Below are 21,410 nucleotides of genomic sequence, written 5' to 3'. Positions count from 1 at the left end.
CACAAAGAACTACTGTAGATATCTGTGATCACAAAGGATCGCCAAGGGAAAGCCTCCCCCGGCACCCACGATCCAATGATGGCCATTTGTTTTTTTTTTTGAAGCGCCATATGACCGTGACATTCAACACTTATGGATAGAGTATAAATTAAGAAAATGTATCCCCATCTACTGTACATTTGATCCAAAAAAACTCAACATCCTGAAAATCAGAGGAAATTATCCAAATTATGATCAAAAAGATGTTTTTTGTTAATTAGGTCACAATCCGAAAAGGGTAGGTCAAGGACACAAATCAAATATCAGGTGTACAACTTCCGTGCAGACCCACAATTATGATGCAAGAACATCTTGGAAAACCAAGTGGTCTTTGAGCAATGACAAAAAGGCTTTTTTTTCAGACCGCCATTTATCCTTGACCTTTAACTCGGATGGCTATGATGTAAATTAATCGTAAATGCTCCTTGCTCTTGGCCATCTGGAGAGGGCAATTTTTTTTCCATTTGGACAAATCTTAGTTGAGTAGTGGTGAAAAATGTGTCTATAATTAGGTCATGACCTTAAAATTGGGTCGAGGTCAAAATATAATCAACCCTACGTACTTTGTGTTGCTATTATTGATGCAAAATTTCATTCCAAAAGTTCTAGCTGGATTCGAGATACAGCTCACACATTGGCAGAAAAAGGAAGAAAAAAGACCTAAAGAGTGGTTTCGTACTCTTCAGCAGTGGCAGATTAATGCACAGGGCACGTGCCCAGGGGCCCCGAGCTCAATGAGGGCCCCAAATAAAATATATTTTATGTTAAAATGTTCTATAGCAGATCCACCACTATAATATTACGTTTCCAGTTACGAGTTACCGTTCGGGGTGTTTTAGTGCTGGTTTCAGCTTTACACTGTTGCGGGGTTCTCTGCGCTCGAGCGCTGCGTGACCGTCAAGTATCATTGGAGGTGCGAGACCAGACACTACTTGATACTACAATTATTATATAATAAGAATGACCGCACTGTGGCCACAACCTGCAACAAAATCCTGGAATGGGCTGATCAACACCAGATCACGTGAAAGTAAAAACAAAAAGAGCAGAGCACCCCATCGATGATGTGATCTGACGTTTATTTTGCTTTTTCAAAATAAAATAAAAATGAACTCCTCCATTTGACCTCGAGCACCAGCACGTGACCAGAAATTAGTGGTTGTACCGAAATATAAACCATACACGTGCCGAGGCTCGGGGTCTATTGTGCCTGATGAAGCCGGCTGTGAAGCCGGTGAAATGTCGCCCGAGACCTGGTCTGCTCTCGCTTCTTTGCTCAAATTAGCGGAGTCAATCTAGTTTTTACTTTGGGTTGGGTTGGAAGCGCCTTCTTCTTTAAAAAAAATGTGTAATCCCAACCGCCCAAATCTTATACCAATTTTTTTTCCACAAAACTGACCAGTTCATTTAGTGTACACTTTATTAGCTCAGTGTAACAATGAATGGAGTCGATGCATTAACATATTTTGATGCATTCGTGTTTCTGGGGGGATGTTTAGGGCCTAAATATTTTTAAAATCTTAATCTGCCTTTTCTCTGAGGGGTCGAAGAAACTCTGACGTACCAATTACGCATGATAAAAGATCCTTTTTCACACCGTGTACTTTATTTTATATCCTAATTGACACTCACAGATGGACATGCAAGATGTTTGTCAAGTATAACTTGCTGTCTTTTGATTAAACCCATCAGCGGAGCAGTAGGAGGCACGCCACATCGTAATAATAATAAAATACTTTTTGATGAAATATTATTTTGTTTGCCAATTATGGAACTTCCTCTCTCCCCCAATTAATTGGATCTGTGACCTAATATGGATTTGTTTGGTTTTGTGTTAGTGTAGCACAAGCATGATGAGCAAAATGGTCTTCTCCTGCGTCAAAGTTCCTTGTTAACCTCCGCCATCTAAGATGGACGGAGGTTACTGTTTTCACCCCTGTTTGTTACTTACCAATTCTAAAGATTTCGTAAGTATATTGATCCCTTCCGTTTCTGTTTGTTTGTGTGTTTGTGTGTTTGTTTGTTTGTTTGTTGGCACGATAACTCGAGAACGGAAGAAGCTACCAATGTCAAATTACACCACCAAAGGGTGATGGCTTGTGCTGATTAGATTTGGTCAAAATCGGTCAAAGGTCAAGGTCACAGTGAGGTCAAACATAATTCCATAAATTAATGTGGAGAAATGGAATATTTTTGCTTCGCTCGACGTTACGAGTTCGTTTTAACTTCGATTTTAATTTTGTCTTTGGTTTTTGCGATCGCTTAGGACGCTTAAAACTCGGTTGTCGAAATTCTGGTAAAAATCGGATGTTTTGTAGACGTTTTAAGATTGTATAAAAATTATTTCACTCGCGCGTCACGGGTCGTCACGCATTGCAGTGCACTTGAGCAGAGGTGGCGTTGATCACGTAAAGGTTTTGCGTGTGCGTGCTGATGGTGTTTTCGATAAAGATGGTGTTTAAAAATCATTTTTTATCCCAATAAAGGTTATCGTCGCATGCCTGACTCGCTAAGCCGTCGGATTATGTAAAGATTGTTGGTGGATGGCCGAATATTACAGTTTTGTGACTTTGATAAAATAATATAGAATAATTGCGTGGAGAAATGGAGATTTTTGCTTCAGTCGACGTTACGATTTTTGATGGTTTGGTACAGAATCATCGTAGAAACTTCTGGTTTGCATCGCTACCTTCTCTGGAGACAGCTTTTATTAGACAAGGTCAGAGGTCAAATTGACGATTTCGTAAGTACCAGTCTCTGACTGCTTGTTTGTTTGTAGGCACGATAACTCAAGAATGGAATAAGCTACCAATGTCAAATTACACCACGTGATTCAGGAGGGTGATGGCTGGCGCTGATTAGATTTTGGTAAAAATCGGTCAAAGGTCAAGGTCACAGTGAGGTAAAACATCCAAAATATTCGATTTTTGATGGTTTGGTACAGAATCTTCGTAGAAACTTCTGGTTTGCGTCGCTACCTTCTCTAGAGACAGCTTTTATTAGCAAGGTCAGAGGTCAAGTTGACGATTTCGTAAGTACCGGTCTATGACTGCTTGTTTGTTTGTTTGTTTGTTTTTGAACAGTATTACGGAAAAACTCCTCGACGGATTACGACGAAACTTGGTGGGGGGATTAGGTATGGTCCAAGGATCATGCCATTAGATTTTGGACTTTGTCCAAAGTCCAATATGGCCGCAATGGCGGCCATTTTGAAAAAATATTTGATATTTTTTGCATTGCTACATGTTTTTAGGGATTTCCAACCAAAAAAAAAAAAAAATTATTAGAGAAAAAAAGAAAAAAACCCAGAAAATTTTGCAACTTCTTTTTCAACAAAATTTCTATTTTTTTTTTTTGCATTTCTACATGTTATAAGTGATTTCCAACAAAAAACATGCCAGAAGTATAATTACGGCTGATTTTGGAACTTCAGGTGGATATACCCACGTAAAATCAATTTCTGTCTCAATGAATCTAGTTATGACGAATGAGTTGAGTATGTAAAAGTTAAAAGTAAAAGGGAAAGTTGCAAACTATAACTCTGTGAGCACTGTTGACGTCAAATTGAATGAATAGGATATCAGGTTCAGTTGAGTGACCTAGCAGTATTGGTGGCGGAGGTTTTGCACTCTACCGAGTGCTCCCCCTCTAGTTAATCTTTGTTTTGTTAATTGTTCTTCATTTTTGTGCCATGCACACAACACGAGTGCTTTGGTTCCAAACAATATAAGCATCTTGTGTTACTGCACTTTGATTGCACTCTTTCTGCTTTGTACAGTACTGTGATGTGTACTTCAGTTCAATACTTGGCATGTGATGTTGCTGATGATTGTGCTGTAGAGAGGGCACCCATCCACACACGAAGTCTCTCTCACAACAATATCCAAACTGCAGTATACAGACGACTGTGCCATTTTTGCCCAGTCTGCTGAAGAAATGCAGTAAATTTAATTTTTTTTTTACTGAGACTTACCATCGTTTTGGCCTCAATATAAATGCGGTCAGTGAACACTAAAGTTATTTTCCAGCCAGCTCCAAACAGCAGCACTGCTTCCACTCTAACCATTACAATAAATGGCACCGCATTAGATTCAGTTGAGTATTCTCTCAAGAAATGCAAACATTGATGATGAAATCCAGGCTCATATAAAATCTGCCTATGCAGCTTATGGTTGTTTGAAAATGCGTGTTTTCAACCATAAAGACTTGAAAACGACAACCAAGAAACAATTTTACAAAGCGGTAATGTTTACAACTCTCTTATATGGTAGTGAGACTTGGGTTACTGACCAGAAGGATATAAAATCACTTGAGCGTGTCCATCAACGCTTTCTCCACCCCATTCTCCGTATTCGATTGTAAGTCTGTGTTACCAATGCAGTTTTTTTTTCCCTTGGCTAATAGTGGCAGTTTAGAGTCCTTAGTAATAAAAGCCCAGCTGGATGGACCAGTCATCTGTGTCATACGTCAGACTCGAGAATTCCAAAACATGTCCTACACTCCGAGCTATCGCAGCAAAGAAAAACTGGTGGACAAAGGAAACAATTCAAAGATGTTTTGAAGACCAACATGAAGAAGTGTGGTATAAGTGTAAACACCTGGGAGGAAACCATTGCTGATCATACTGGGTGGAAGACAATGTGCTCATATGGAGTTAAGAAGTTTGAACATGAAGGAAAAGGCAAGCAATGGATGGAGCCTTAACTATACCTGACGATGACGGCATCATTTGACTGCATACACTGTTGGCGCAGCTGCGCTACCCACATCGGTCTTAACAGTCATCCACAAGCACACCAATGACGAGGTCATCTATGACTGTTTTTCATCGACTTTTTAAATGTCATCATCATCCATTTCATCATCATCATCATCATCATCATCATCATATAATAGCACTGTTGCTGAATGGACATCATCCTCAGACCTCGAGGGATAGCCACCGATTGTGCTGCGTTGTGCGCTCGTACTATATACATGCTGTGTGCTCTTGTCGCATTTGCTTTAATTATGTGTCATATGTTTTTCTCATTCTGACCAACAATATGGGTCAGCTGTGCACTTATATAGTGGGGCAACTTAGCTAAATATAGCATAACAATTGTGCATTTTGTGAGGAAAGCACCAACTTTGGCACACTAGTAGCCTATCATATTATGAACAGATTTGGATATTGGGCCATCTCAAAATTTTTGATGGCAGTGGAAAATGGCTGCCACAGCCATCAGCTGCTGAATTTGAGATGGCCCAATATCCAAATCTGTTCATAATATGATAGGCTACTAGTGTGCCAAATTTGGTGCTTTCCTCGCAAAATGCACAATTGTTATGCTAAGTTTCCCCACCAATACTCTCGATGCAGTGTGCAGATTTCATTAATTTAATTGCCTTGCATTTTTATTTGGTGGTGAAGAACAGTAATAAACAAGGAGAGGTACATTCAAAGTACACCACCCCCATACCATGCCAAATAAATAAATACCAAATCCTCCAGCATTGGACATTGCCAGGGTCGCCCCAGCGATGCCGCCATGCAGCACATGGAGATGGAGATAGAATTTTGTAGGAGCAGTGTACTTCCGAGGTAAATATGTACAAATGGTAATGAGTTTATGCGCACAAATATACTTCTGAGGTAAATGTGTACTAATGATACTGACTCGCCTTGCAGCATGTGTAGACAAATTTTAGGTGGATCAGTGTACAATAATTGATTGACTCATTGATTAATTGGATAATTAAAATAAATAATAATCGTAAAATAATTGATTTCTCAATCAATTGACTCGAAGCATTCCAAAACCACCACTGTTTCATCCAAATCTGTAACTTTTTTGAAATTCAAGTAATTCATTGAAAAATGAATAATTAATCCATCAATTGATTAATCAATAAATCAAAAATGCCCTTTGTAGTCTAATCACTTGTTCACTGTCATGTCTAAATATTACTTTCCAAGCTCAAAATGTGCCTTAGATATTGCCCAGATGAGAAACAAAATAAATAAGTAATAAATAAATCGATAATAATGAAACAATTAATGAATTAATTGATTAATCAAAATATAAAAAATACTGTTTTTGCCAAAGCACATCTTCACTGTAGTCCCCAAATTTCAGCTTCCTCACTCAAAGGATGGCCGAGATATTATCCAGACAAACAAGAAAGAAAAGAACGAGCCGGTAGGCGACGAGGGATTCGCTAAGATCGAAGCACTGGATACGATGCTTTTCATTCTGACCAATCCACTGACAAAGATTCATTGCCAAGACGTATTGGTTCACATACAATTGTTCCTCTGCCTGGCAAGATTTTTCCTTTTGCGTATTTTGCAAATTGGCACTCCTCATAAAAAATGAAGGTAAATAGACACCCTATTTTTGAAGGACCACCATTTGAAAAATAATCGGTTTGCTGGTTTGTCCTGTGGAGCCTCGCGTTGCAGATACACACACACACACACACACACACACACACACACACACACACACACACACACACACACACACACACACACACACACACACGGAAAACCCGATACACTTCTCTCAATGCTCTTGTTTGACCACACCTCCTGAGCCACACAATATTTTCCATAAGCCACGCCCACTTCCCATAAGCCACGCCCACTTTCCTACGCCACTCCCATTTTCATAAACCACGTCCACTTTCCCTAAGCTCCGCCCACTTTCCTAAGCCCCTCATAAAAAATGAGGGTGAATAGACACCCGATTTTTGAAGGACTACCATTTGAAAAATAAAACCTCAATCAAAAATCGGCTCAAGTAAAAATCGGCTTCTAAATATCTCGAAGTGTTTAATTCCGAAGTCTCGTTTCTCTACATTCAAAACTGAAGGACAAGTATTGAAAATACTGTACGCGGTTTTTAGGCCACTGCACAGCAACCGGTGGTTGCTAGGCAACGAAATTCAAACGTGCACATTCCCAACAAATACTGCACATGTTGGCAAAGTTTCATCGAAATCGGTTTGCTGGTTTGTGCTGTGGAGCCTCGCGTTGCACACACACACACACACACACACACACACACACACACACACACACACACACACACACACACACACACACACACACACACACACACACACACACACACGGAAAACCCGACAATAAGGGATATCTGGCATATATAGTGAATCCAATTAATCACTTAATTCATTAATCAACAAATGAAAAATACCCTTTATAGCCAAATCACTTGGTCACCGTTGTGTCATAATGTCAGCTTCCGAGCTCAAAAAATGCCTGAGATATTGCCCAGATGAGAAAGAAAATAAATAATTTATAAATCGACAATAATTAAGAAATTTATCAATTAATTGATTAATCAAAAAAATACCTTTTTTGCTAAAGCACATCTTTGCTTTTGTCCCCAAATTTCAGCTTCCTCGCTCAAATGATAGCTCAGATATCACCCGGACAAACAAGAAAGAAAATAACTAATTGATTGATTAGTCAATAAATCAAAAAAACTTTTTAGAGCCAAATCACTTGGTCACTGTCGTGTTCAAATATCAACTTCCTAGCTTAAAAGGTGCTTGAGATATTGCCCAGATGAGAAATAAAACAAATAACTAACGAATCAATTAATTCATGAAGCAAAAAATAAAAAACACCATTTTTGCCAAGTTCACTATTGTTTCACACTTGTAAACATTGAGTACCCCCTTTTTTGGCACCCGGCGATAACGTCATGCTTCACCTGGATATGGAATTGTGAAGGAGCGGTGAACAATGAAGAGGAGATTTTGTGTTCTAGAGACCTAATAAGTTATTTTAAAACACACGCATTCAAATTTTAAAACACAAATATCCAAATTCCAATCCTGAATTCAGAAAATGGAGGTCCTGCCCCATTAAGCCTACCCATGGTGGCTGTTGGAATGACAGACATCACACGACTGGGTTCAGCATAGATGATTAGTGAAATAGAAATAAAAACACGTGAAGGAAATAATAGTGCAGAATATACTAGTCTATCTATTAAGCATGAACAGTCTGTTTATTCGCCAACTCGTCCAGTATTTTTCTGATCTCGACCAATCGGAGGTCGATTGAACAGTCTTCATTCTCCAAGCTAATGCACACAGGAGCCACAGGGAGAAGGGGGTTGGGGGTGAGGGGGGGAGGTCACCTCAGGAGTTCAGCATAACTACTTGACAGGGAGCGTTCACAGCAAACATTAAAACTTTAATTGGAACTCACAACAGTGTGATGTTGAACTTTATAAATTGTTTTTATAAAAACTTTATTTGGTGAAACTTTATAAAAAAAACTTTAATTGGAACTCACAACGGTGTGATGTGAAACTTTATAAATTGTTTGCGTGTTGCAGGGAGATTAAACAACGATGCCTAATACATGAAATGTGCAATGCTGTGTCGAAAGACAAGAGCCTCATAATTCCGTCAAGGCATAAAGCTGTCTATAAAAGGAAAGGATTTGATGTGAGCAAAATGGATGTGGCAACCTCATGAGTGCACCCTCTTTCACCAATAGCTACACCATGAAGTATACTTAAATATATTTATCCCATGTACCTACATCATTCTTCATCCTGATCACCTGTATGCCATAAGAGGTACATTTCCCAGTAATAATAATTTTGATCGTAATAATAATGCTGAAAAACATTTAAAAGAAAAAAAGCAACAATTGTAGCTGCAATAACAAGTGGAGAGTTCATAGAACACATTAACCCCATGCTGTTTTGAGAAATATTTTGTACAACTACTGCTAAATAGAAGAGTTTTGAAAATGCCAAAAAAGTATATAATTCAATTGAAATAAAATAAAGATTTTTTAAATTTCAGAAATTTTCTGTCATTGACGCAGCTTCTTTTACATCACCTTATTTGACACTTACATTAGTTAATCATGCCTGTTGTTTGTGTCCTTTATGACTTCCTCAAAAAAACAGTAATTTTCCTTTTTGGAATCATTTTCAATTTTGTTTCATTGCCAGGGAGGCAGACAGAGTTAAAAAAAAAAATCTCACTCCTTTCTGCACATGTGCGATTGGGACAAATTCAGAGAAAAAGCATTGCTAGACTGCAGGTTCATTTTCTGATTCATGTTCCAACTCGTGTTCAAAATATAACATTCAATTGAAACTAAGTTATTCCTCAATCATAAACTAAAGTTTATGGACAGACAGACAGACAGGCAGAAGTGAACCAATCGCTTAACCCCACTTGTCGCTTCTCATGTGTGGTGTAATAATAAAACACAATACTATTAATATAAGTACAAACGAGAATGGCACTCCGTAGAATGCATACTTCCGCTAGGCTGAAGAGTTTACATTTTATATCCCACTGAAAGGCCGGATCTGCTTCCAGGCCTCAGCCAAAATTTAATCGGCTTGTTCTTTTCATCTAATCCACCAAATGTCGTCCTAATCCGTCCACAACTTTTTGAGATCTTGTGCTGTATGTCATTTTAGCCCCATAACTCAATAATGAAGAATCACTTAAAAAGTTATTGGATCTGTTTTTGGATCTTCATTGAGATTGAAGCAATTCTTCCTTGTCACACACCTAACCCATCCATCAAGTTTCTTCCGAATCCATGTGTAACGTTTTGAGATATCCTGCTATAGTTTTTGGCCCTATCTCTCAATTGTGAAGAATCACTTAACAAATTCTCACCTGGTTCCATATCAGGATCTTCATCAAAATATAGTCATTTCGTTATTATCACACACCCAACTTCTCCTCCATATTTCATTTAAATCCATCGACAACTTTTTGATATTTCCTGTTCACAGACAAACAGACAGGAGTCAAAACATACCCTCCGTCCACCTACAGTTGCGGATGTAAACACATCAGTGTTAAAACTAACATGGAATTAAAACTCGTGAAACCAAAGAAGAGACTTTCAGTGAAACATTTTATTGCAATTAATTAAGAAGCATTCTCTCTTTGCCAATATCCAAGCCCACACACTGGTAGATGTTTCTACCAAATTTCCCACAGTCCATTTTGACTTCTAATTTTACTTCTCTAATGTCACAGTCCTTTTCAGTTCTTCAACAGGAATCTAACCACTCTATATTCAACGTCAACTGCATACGGCTTTTCTGATCAACTCTGCCATTTATATTCTGCATGTACAATATCATACAACACAATGTCTTTCTCTCATGGGCCAACTCAATCCTTTCTACCAGATTTACAATTAATCTGAGCAGAATGATATTATTTCCAGGAAATTGGTATCATCAATAGATCAGGCTGTATGTTGGTTGAAACTACATGTGGTGGACTAAGCTTTTTGGAAGCATCTTCCAGGCCTGAGGTTTCTCATTTACATTTGTGATGATGACTTTGCCGAGGTTTCTCTCCCTTCTTCTTGAAACAAATCTTTCTAGGATATGACCGAATTCTCTGCTGATCTGCTGCAACACTTTCAAATGGAAAAATTATGGAGGATTTCTTAATACCTAATGGTATAGCACAAAGCGAAATATCTTCATCATCATTGTCATCGTCATAATTTCACTTAACATGCACCTAAAACCTGCTCATGTCCCTCTTTTGCCACATTCCCTTCACTGTTCACTGACAGATGTCAGCTACTGCTGCTAACTGCAAAACATCACATGTAACGTCACACAAAATCTAATGTATGTAACCTCAGCTCTCCAGAAATCATTCCAACCAGCTGATCTCAACGCAAGCCTGGTGTCGGCTTAGCGGTTCGGGTGGCTGGCTTTAGATCTTAGGGTCCTGAGTTTTCGCTCCCGTAACCGTTGAATTAACACGTGGTGGGATTGACTCAGCCTGTCATCCTTCTAAGGTTGGTGAAATGAGTACCAATGTACTGGTAATAAGGGAATTACATGAGCAGCAGTGCTGTGCCCTCAACCAATGATGCTACCTGCGGCCTTGTGCTGCATACAAAGGAGGAAGGGGAGAAGAAGGATGAGATCCCAATGCACCAAATAACTTTACTGCCTTTGCTGCATTGAAAAAAGCATTTGGTTTTCCACATGTCTTTGTCTAACCTCAGCCTTGAAGAAACTCCTTTTTTCTTTTGATGGCAAGGTGATCACAATCTGTTAATTTTCCTCTACACCACACCAAAACCCTCTTTGAGCTTAACTCTGTTCTTCTCCTCAAAAAAACTTTCTTATTGGCACTCAACATCATATCCCATTCTATCTTTCTGATGTAGCATACTCTTCACAGAGTGTTGGTGCCACTGAAGTAGCTTCTTGAGCAAGGATTATACTGGGTGGTTTGCCATTGCCATACCAGCAGTAATTTGGAATTTGGCAATGGTGCAAGCAATAGCTTGCCGACTCTTCATGAAAGACATCATGCACTATGGGCACTGTAACATCCACCGACTAATGCCAGCAGACAGATCACCCGTTTAGCATCCATTCAAGGGACAGCACACATTGATGAATCACCCTGCCTGTGAAACAATCGGATTACAGTTTATAACAGCGAGGTTGTGATTTGAACCCAGGCTAGATGAACCCAGGCTAGACAGCTCAGAGATGAGTGTGCATACCTCTAGGCCAACCTGCCCACCATCATAATCTTGTTACTCATGCCATAATTACTCATGAGTATTGCGATCCTCCCGTCAAGGTTTGTCTGCTTGTTTGCAGAACAACTGGATTTGCCAAATTTGGTACAGTGTGTGTTCGATCTTTACCTCTGTCTTTTTCTCCCTCACAGCAGAGACAGCAGAATTTTAAAGCATGCAATGAAGTCTAACTTTAGCAACTTTAAAATTCCTCTGATCCTGTCTTTGATGGGAGATGCAATTTGGCATTTTTACCATACAAGGCTATCATGTTGTGATGGAGGGAGGTACATGATGCCATTTTCTCAACTAACTATGAATTCTCCCCCTGATTGTCTCCACCATGAACAGAACTACCCCCTATTAGTGGCCGTAGTAGTGCTGATAATGACAACAACTTATCATGGTAGCATCACAACTTGAATTTATCTGTCAGCTTGCTTCAATAGATGGCTTTCGTATCTCTGACAATGCATCAAATTTCCTACCCCACTATCTGATAAAGAGGCTTCATACAATCTTCCCAATCTCTTCAAAGTATTGCTCTTTTTGTATGTTGGAATTTATGAACCCTCTGCAAGATGCATATAACACATTTTAGTGCTTCCTTTCACATAGGTCCAACAAAAACAACACAATGTCAGTCAAACAAATGTGTTGATGTTTAATTGCAACCTATAAGAAACCAAAATACAGTAACAAGCAAAACCTTGCAATGAACCAAAAATGCATATGACCAATCCTGATTTGGAAACGTGTATTGGCATTGATATTTGTGTTATTGGTTGCTTTTATTTACCAGGTTATGAAAGGTCATTAATTTTACTTAATTCCATTATGGCCATTAAAGTTGATAACTTGCAGATTTATATCACCTCAAAGTCCCCTCACCAAAATAACTCGGGCAGCAACGCAATGTAAAAACAAGAAAAAGAGCAATCAGAGATTGCAGACCCTCGCCAGGACTTTTGTTTTGTGGATTTTTGTGTGGTGTACTTTGTGTGGCATTTGCGTTCTGGTATGTTAGGTAATTGATAATAGACAGAACTGGAACTGCTACTTTATAGCTGCTGGCAGTCATGACCGGGTACCAAGACGTCCCGCTTTGATGCAACCCCGCTTTGATCGGACACCTGACCCTGACCCATGACGTTTTTTTTAGTATTATTCAATTGAATTGAGAATGGGATTAAAATAAATTCAATTCAAATCAAATGGAAGACCAAATAGGTACAGTCCTGCATTGGAGTAATCATAAGGAATCCAAACAAGCAAAAAGCAAAGATGAAGTCATCAGTAGGGATCTGGATCGGATTCTGGTTTCAGCTGCTACTCCTCTAACCTCAAACCCATCCAGGCCCAGCCAAGTGAGCTTTACTAAAAAAAAAAAAAAAAAGGACCCAGATTCCATAAAATATATAATTCTGGCTGCCAGACCATATGTCCGATCAGGTTGAAATTTAAAACATATATTCCCCATCACTACTAGATCATAATTTTGAAGTTTTACATCGATTGATGAAGCGGTTCAAGAGAAATAATTTCTTTTTAAAGATTTTTTGCTCAATCCAACATGGCTGCCACACCACGTGACCGATGATGTGATAATTATAATGAAACATTCTCTCCTATGGTGTCTCTCCAATGTTGAAAATTTTGGCTCAATCCCACAAGCGGTTGCACAAAAAAACACCAAAGTTCTGACAAACAGACAAACAAACACAAACAGACCAAATTCAATACCCTTTCCTCTGGTGAGGGAAACTAGAACGGCACTCAGTTGAGCACAAACCTCTGCCAGGCTGAACAGTTTACCCCTCCCCTCATGTTCTACTTTCCCTTCTTCTTTCCTGTTCCCTACCTTCGCCTCTCTTTCTCTCTCCCTCTCTCCCTCTCTTTCTCTCTTTCTGTCTCTCCCTCTCTTTCTCTCTTTCTCTCTCTCCCTCTCTTTCTCTCTCTCCCTCTCTTTCTCTCTTCCCCCTCTACCCCCTCTCCCCGCCTCTCTCTCACCCCCTTTCTTTGACTTCTCAATCTACCTTATTCCCTTCCCTTCCTCTTTTTCCTCCTACCCTGTCTCCATCAATTTGTCCTTGATGTTTTCACTTTGGGAAATAAATCACATATGGCGTGGACACCTCCGTCCAATCATGTTCTCCACCCTCTGCACGTCAGTGATGACGTTATTTGCTGAATTTATGCCACACTACTACCCTTCCCATTCTCTTTCTTTGTTCTGACAGAGGGTAAAGTCAGCTCCTCTTTTATTCATAGCGGATCAACTACCATTTGAGGTATTTTTAAAGGTTAGTGGTATTTGTTTTACGATTTATAGGCCGGATCTGCATCTGGAAATTAACCAAAATGTAATCGGCTTGTTCATGTCACCTACCCAACTCATCCAGCAAGTTTCATCTGAATATGTCTGTAACTTTTTGAGATATCCTGCTCACAGACAGATAGACAAACAGACAGGGGTGAAACATAACCTCCGTCCACCTTTGGTGGTGGAGGCAATGAACAGACACAGGCAAGATATGAATAACAATTCCTCTTTTAGACCAGTGTTATTGCAATGTGAAAAATTACCGAGTGGTCATCTTAGCTGAACTCAGATTTGTATTTTTAATTGTTTTTACTTGTGGCACAGTCATGGAAGTGCAAGTTACTCACCATCCATCAGATCTCAAAGATGAGCATTGTACAACAACTGAAACTATCCAAATGTTCAGTAATATTTATTTTACTTCTCAGTACCTTTGTTTTTTTCTCAGACCTTACAGCTCTCTATAAAATATTTACTTTGCTTTTCCAACTAAAGTTATTTAAACCATACCATTATAATTTTGTTCAGTGTAATATTTTTCCCAGGGATTCATAATTTTTCATAAAACTGCATTGTGATGAACAGCTCATTTGACTTTTGACACTGACAGCAACAGCAACAGATGCTGGCACTGAAAAAACATCAGGAACTGGTTGTCCACCAGCGGCAGGAGCAACAGCAACAACAGCAGCAAATGGAGTTTCACCGGCAAGAAAGGGATCGTATTGAGAAAGAAATCAACTCTGAGCTTAAGAGGCTACAACAAGCTCAACAAGATCAACACCAACAGCAACAGCAACAGCAACAACAACTACAACATCATTGTCAAAAGCAACAGCAGGAGCCACAAAAGCTTCCGACAGAGACATCTTTGACCATACAGAAAGAAATGAAAGAACTTCAGGGCAGGGAACGTAAGTATTTAATTTTTTTTTATATCAAACTGAAATGATGAATTAATTAATTATACTTTATTTGTTGATCGGGTGTGTGTGTGTGTGTGTGTGTGTGTGTGTGTGTGTGTGTGTGTGTGTGTGTGTGTGTGTGTGTGTGTGTGTGTGTGTGTGTGTTCTCGGGTGGGATTTAATTGTTGATTGGACACATATCCATTTTATAATGTTAATAATACTGTCCAATATCAAAACCTCAAATTTTAATGACCTTTTGGAAAATTTTGAAAAAATACTGTTTAAAAATAATTCCAAATACAAGGAATAAAGTTTTGTCTCACATTGAATTATTTGGCAACACAGTATATATATTGTTGCGAATTCGCGCCCGCCGCCGTGCGATCGGCCGCTCGACTCGAATGGCAGCCGCCTCGCCCACCGGAACGGACAATTCTGTCGTGACCCTCTCGGAACAACGTTGGGAGCTAGTCACGGGTGGGGGTTTAACCCCACCACGACCGTGCCAATTGCCCACCCGCGCAGGATGGGGTTGCTCACCAAATTCGATCTACCTAAGTACCTGCGCGGATGGTCGACCGGGCGATCATACCTCGCCGCAGGCCGACTCCGGACACGAACCGCTTAAGCGGTCTGTTCCATGCTACAGTGATAACCGAGCGGTGTTATCGTCGGCCTCGATGGTTCCGATTAATTATCGGGCGTATTAAGCCCACTACGAACCCTTTACGTGAAGCAGGATGGAGGGTCAATTAAAATATAGGAGACGAAGCGAAACGGGCACAGTTCAACATGCAAGCACTTTATTTACACGACACACAGAGAGCACACATATACAGCCAAACAGTCAAAATGCACATATATTAACCCAAACAAAAGCAACAATGCAGAGCTACAACCGAATAAGACCGACACACAAACACTTACACAGTTCTACTTTACAAGACATGGTGCCACAAGATCCATACAAAAACCCCGAAAAGAAAATGGTCACTTCCCTTTGGGCCGTCGAGTCCCTCTCCCACATCCGTCGACGTGATCGCGCCTGGCCGCGACTCCGTGCCCTGGTGGGGTAGGCGAGTCCTCTCCGGCGTGCTTCGCGCCAGCACGTGTTGGCTGCTCGACGCCACAGACGGAGTTTCCGGCGCTATCCCAGCGCAGATAGAAAGGGGGGGGGGGAAACGTTGTTGCTCGAGGTCGCGGTGTGGGGAATGGCCGACACTCCGTCCCGCCAGCGCGGTCTCGGGACCGCCCGACAAAAGACCAGGCCAGCGGCCACCAGGAAGAGAAGAGGACGAGCGAGCCGGAAGACGGGAAGAGAATAAGAGCAACAACAGCGCTCCTTCCGTGTTCGACTTTTTATCCCCCGGGGCTCTGCCCTTCACTCCGCCCCCGTTTTCGGCTCCACCCTCCTTCGAGAGGGTTCTCGAAGAGGGGCGTTCCCTCACCCCGACCGCCTCACGCTGGTCATCCACCAATTGGCGGCGAGCTGCCCCTCCCCCTTCTCCTCCCTCACACCAAGCGCGGAGAAGAATGGCGCGAAAAACCCACCAGCATCGTTGGCAGTTTTCGTCCATTTTAAAGAAAAGATAGGGAAAGAAAAACGACTTACTCAAAGCGTCGCAGCCCGGATGGACCACATAAATTCCCTCTAGACAATGGATTTGGGCGAACTACACATGTACTGAAGAGATATCTCACCCACGGGACCTGAATGGTGGTTTGCGAATTTCCACAGCCGAAACACTACCCCCTCCCCTTTTTACAGACTCGTCCCGAGTCGTCAAATTTTCGTGTGCCATCATGTGTAGTTCTCCCCTAGTACGTTTTACCTTCGGATCCCTGAGTGCGACATTCATGGTATTCGTGTCCCCAAAATAAATAACCTGAGGGCTGAGTAACTAACTAAACAAACCCACTCATACGGACGACTTAAATAAAATTGCCGGCACTAAGACAGACATGCCAGGGGCGCACTCATATGTACAGTACATCTTAACCTTAACTTACAAATTTTACACTAAACCATGGCCCAGGATCAATGGACTCTGTAGGGAGCAAAACAAACGTCAAAAGAAAACCGGTGCACGGGCCGCCACTGTTGGCCCGTGTTGTAGCTGCCAACAGGACAGTTCTTGCAGCTTGCAAACTGTTGCTTGATGATCCTGGCGCACATGGCAATGAACAAGGGGGGGCAAATCAAAATTGAACAGGGCAAACGCAGAATCGAGGGCAGCAGGCATGGCATGGCAAAGGCAGGCAGGCAAGGCATGGCATGACAAGTCCACTGTAGCGAACAGCCGGCAGATGATCTGGCTGGCACAGGCCTTGAAGCAAAGACAGCCGGCAGTGGAGCTGACCGGCACAGGCCCTGAAGTAACACAGCCGTCGGACGAAGTTGGCCGGCACAGGCCTCGCAGCAACACAACAGCTGCCGATGAAGTTGGCCGGCACAGGCCTTGCAGCAAACAGCCAGCAGATGAAGTTGGCCAGCCTTTGCTTTGAAATGGAGGTTTGTGGAGGGAGTGCGGTGGTGCTGGCCACGCAGAAGGCAGGCTCGGACCTACCGTACGGTCTCCCTCCCACCCTATCGCCTTTGCCTGTCTCTGTCCATACCCACTCCCTTAGTTTGTCAAAAATCCAATTTAGCCCCAACTTATTTTTTTTGTTTTTATTTTTATTTTTACTTCCCCACGATAATTCCGTCTCCTAACCCCCGTTATCGTCTTTGTTCGGCTAACCTATCGTCTCCTAGTCTACTCCCAACCCCTACGTTCCCTTCCTGGAGGGGAATAAGGGAGAGCTAGCATCCTGTGTCGAGGCCCAATGGAGCCTCAGAATGGCCTCCTCAGACTTCAGCGATCTTAACCCAAAGTGTCCCTCTAACTAATCCATTCCACGGGCCCCATGAGGACTTACCCCTGTCCCATGAAGCCGGTCAAGCTAAGCTAACCCATCCCCCTAACTAGTGGTATCCTGTGCCCAAGACAGGGGGTCTTCCACCCCTGCCTCAGGAATCCTGTTCACCCGAACCGAGGCCTGCTTTCCTCTACTTTTTTCATCGCACAGCACCAGCGTGGCAGTTCGCAACCTGCGCACCAGCGTGGAAATTCACAACTCGCGCACCTTTTGCGTGACGTCATGGCGGCCGTTCGCACTTCGCGCACCTCGTTCCTCTTGGACGGTACCATCCAGATTCACCCTCCTGCCGGATTCCAACCACACGTGCAGCCATGACGTCACCCTGCGCATCCCAAAGCAAGCCCCGCATTTTGAGGGGTTCCCCACGCGAACACATGTGCTCTGCTCGTCGGAGCTTTTACAAACACGCTCGCATGGAGAACCCATCCGGTCCAAATCCATTATCCAGCCGAGCTTTTGTCCGTCCGCGGGATCGGCTAACATCCATCGCTGGCGTTTCCGGACCGGGTTTCACTCGCGCAGCCAAGCACGCGGCGGCCTCGTGCGCAGCACGGCATGAACCTCGCGCTCGCTGCCGTGCCAACCCGGCACGGTGCTCAATACAGCTACGCCCGCGACCCGGCCCTTGTCCCTCTGTCGCCGTCGTAGTCTCCATTCAATCCACGCGCTCAAACTCCCCCATGTCACGAGACTCACTCACCTCACCATGACACTCACTCGCGGAGACGCGGCTGCGTGCTAACGCATGCCCACCGTCATCTTCCTCACATACAGCGTCCTCACACACGCTGTCTCTCTCACACACCGTGCTTAACTCACACAGACCCTTTCACTCACACACCATACTACTCACACACGGTGTTTCACTTACACACGGGGTTTCTGTCACACACACCCCTTCACTCACGCACGGTATGCTGGGAAGCACGCATTTTACCACACTTGTGAGCACACACTTCGACACCACACACACCGGGACCACACTCGTAACCACACCACTCACACACGGGGTCTCTCTCACACACGGGGTCTCTCTCACATATGGGGTCTCTGTCACACACAGTGCGCTGGAAGGCACGCATTTCGGCTCACTCGCAACCACGCACACCGGGACACTCACGCTGGGGAATCGTGTCACCACAAGGGTTCCCGGGGCCTCCATACCCCCCAATCTCCTCATGCACACGTTCGCAGCACTCGCCCCCTCTAACTTGCTTGACACGACCGAACTCACCTGGTCGCGATCAGCTTCAAGGGAGAATAGCGTCTCCCTCCGTTCCCGAAGGAGGCTATCCAGCTGCTTGCACCGGGTCACAACTCGTTCTGCCAGCCCGCCCCCATTAAGCCTTGCTACGTGTGTGTGTGTGTGTGTGTGTGTGTGTGTGTGTGTGTGTGTGTGTGTGTGTGTGTGTGTGTGTGTGTGTGTGTGTGTGTGTGTGTGTGTGTGTGTGTGTGTGTGTGTGTGTGTGTGTGTGTTCATCCTTAGGTCCTTTTAATCCACCCTCTATCTCCCGTGTCTCTGTTTCCGTGACTATTTGCATTTCTTCCTGGCTCCATTTTCCTTCCCATTTGAGTCGTTCTTCCTCTCTGAGCCCCACTCGCTGTTCGTTATCTTTCCGGAGCCTTTCCATCTCTGTGGACTCAAATTTTGCTCCCTCCTTGAGTTGATTAATTTCAAACTCATATTGTTTTTGTCTTCTACCCCACCGTCTCTCATGCTCCTCATGGTTCAATCTCATCGTTTCCTTCAATTGGCCGAGCTCCTTTTGCTGTTTCGTTTGTTGTTCTTTCATTATCTCCACGTACCTCAACCTTGCTTTCTCCTTAAGTCGTTCTTGTCCTTCTTTTTGTTTCATTCCTTGTTCTTTCACGATCTCCACGTACCTCAACCCTGCTTTCTGTTTTAGTTGTTCTTTTCTTTCTTTTTTAATTTATTTCACCCCCTGTCCCTCATTCTTCAATCTCATAGTTTCCTTCAATTGGTTGATTTATTTTTCTTGTTTCAGTTGTTGCTCTTTCACTATCTCCTCGTACTCCATCCTTGCCTTTTCCTTTTGTTGTTCAACCTCAAATTCATACTCTTTTTGTTTTTTATTCCACTGTCTCTCTTGTTCTTCCCTCTCCAATCTCGTTGTCTCCTTCAATTGACTGATTTCTCCTTACTGCTTCATTCCTTGCTCCTTCACTTTCTCCTCCTACTCCACCCTATTTTTTTCCCCCTTTTGTCGTTCAGTTTCAAATTCATACTCTTTTTGTTTTCGATTCCACTGTTCTCGTTCTTCCTTCTCCAATCTCGTTGTTTCCTTCAATCAACTGATTTCTACTTCCTGCTTCATTCCTTGTTCTTTGTGTTTTCTATTCCACTGTCTTTCTTGTTCCTCATTCTGCAATCTCGTTGTCTCCTTCAATTGGCTGATTTCCTTCCCCTGTCTCATTCGTTCTTCTTTCATTACTCTTTCTTGTTCCTCATTCTTTAATCTGGCCTTCGCTTCCAGCTGTTCGATCTGTACAGTGTGGTTCCTTGACGTTTCATTCTCCGTCCTTGTTCTCTCCTCTCTCAACATCCTCAGCTCGTTTTGTAGTTCCCTCTCTTTGTCTTGGTATTTTTGTAACTCAGAAGCTTTTCCTTCTAATTCCGTCCTCATCTCCGCACCTCTTTCACATTCTTTCTTCCTCATCTCCTTTAGTTGGTGAATTTCCAATTCGTGTTCCTTTTGTTTCTTATTCCACTGTTCCTCTCGTTCTTCCTTCTCCAATGTCGTTGTTTCTTTCACTTTGGAGATCTCTACTTCCTGCACCATTTCCTGCAATTTCTTATGGAATTCCTGCCATTCCTGTTTTCTTTTTATCGTCTGTTCCAGTCCTTCTCTTTTCCGATTGCCTTCTTCTACCTCCTCCTTCAGTTGTTCCAATTCCACATCGTGTTCCCGTTTTTCCTCTTCCCACTTTGTTTCCCATTCTTTTTCAAAGTTCTCTCTATCCCGGGAATTACGAATTTGCTCTTCCTCTATTCTTTCGTTCAGTTTCCTCTTCTCTTGTTCCAATTCATGGGTACTCAACTCTACTTTCCTCATTTCTTCCATAAGTTGATCAATTTTTGATTCGTGTTCCTTTTGTTTCCTATCCACTTCTTCCAAGTTCTCCCTCATTTCTTCGAACTGTTTTGACTTTTCCAACCATTCTTCCTTCCTTTCCTCAGGATGCACCTCTCTTCTTTTTATCTCCTGTTCCAGGCTTTCTTTTATCTGTTTGCCTGATCTTACCTCTTCCTTTAGTTGTTTTAATTCCAAATCGTGTTCACATTTTTCCCTTTCCAGCTTTTTTTTCCATTCTTCCTCCAAGTTCTTCCTATCCCGAGAATTACTAATTTGCTCCTCCTTTTTTTTTTCATTTAGTTCGCTCGCCTTTTGTAACACAAACCCACGCAAACAATCTACTTGTGTCGTTTCCTTATGTCGTTCCTCGATTGTGCTGGCTAATTCCTCATTCAGCTCCCAAATTCGTTCCCGTGCATCCGCCAACTCAGTTTGTAATGTACTGCCGTCGCCCTGCCTCGCCTGCCATGCCCACGTGGTTTGAGCCAATGGGCGGGAGCGCCTTCGTCGTGCCGCGCGGTTCGTAGCGCCATGAATTGCGGCCCGCTCACGCCTCG

General features: G+C 42.5%; 1 protein-coding gene across 3 annotated transcripts in view; it reads left to right on the top strand.

Moving 5' to 3' along the window:
• LOC147029563 (histone deacetylase 9-like) overlaps positions 1–21,410 on the top strand; it is a 560,396-nt gene that overhangs the window by 159,515 nt on the left and 379,471 nt on the right. For all 3 annotated transcript variants that reach the window (XM_085872715.1, XM_085872718.1, XM_085872716.1), the window contains one exon: positions 14,539–14,842. In XM_085872715.1, coding sequence (XP_085728841.1) covers positions 14,539–14,842 — 304 coding nt within the window. The remainder of the gene's footprint in view (positions 1–14,538; positions 14,843–21,410) is intronic.

Source organism: Eptatretus burgeri, chromosome 3 (genome assembly GCF_056783735.1).
Source record: "Eptatretus burgeri isolate ZD-2024b chromosome 3, Ebu_testis_v1, whole genome shotgun sequence".
Classification (NCBI taxonomy): domain Eukaryota; kingdom Metazoa; phylum Chordata; class Myxini; order Myxiniformes; family Myxinidae; genus Eptatretus; species Eptatretus burgeri.
Note: the sequence above shows the minus strand (reverse complement) of the source record. Positions and strands in the feature narration are given on the sequence as shown.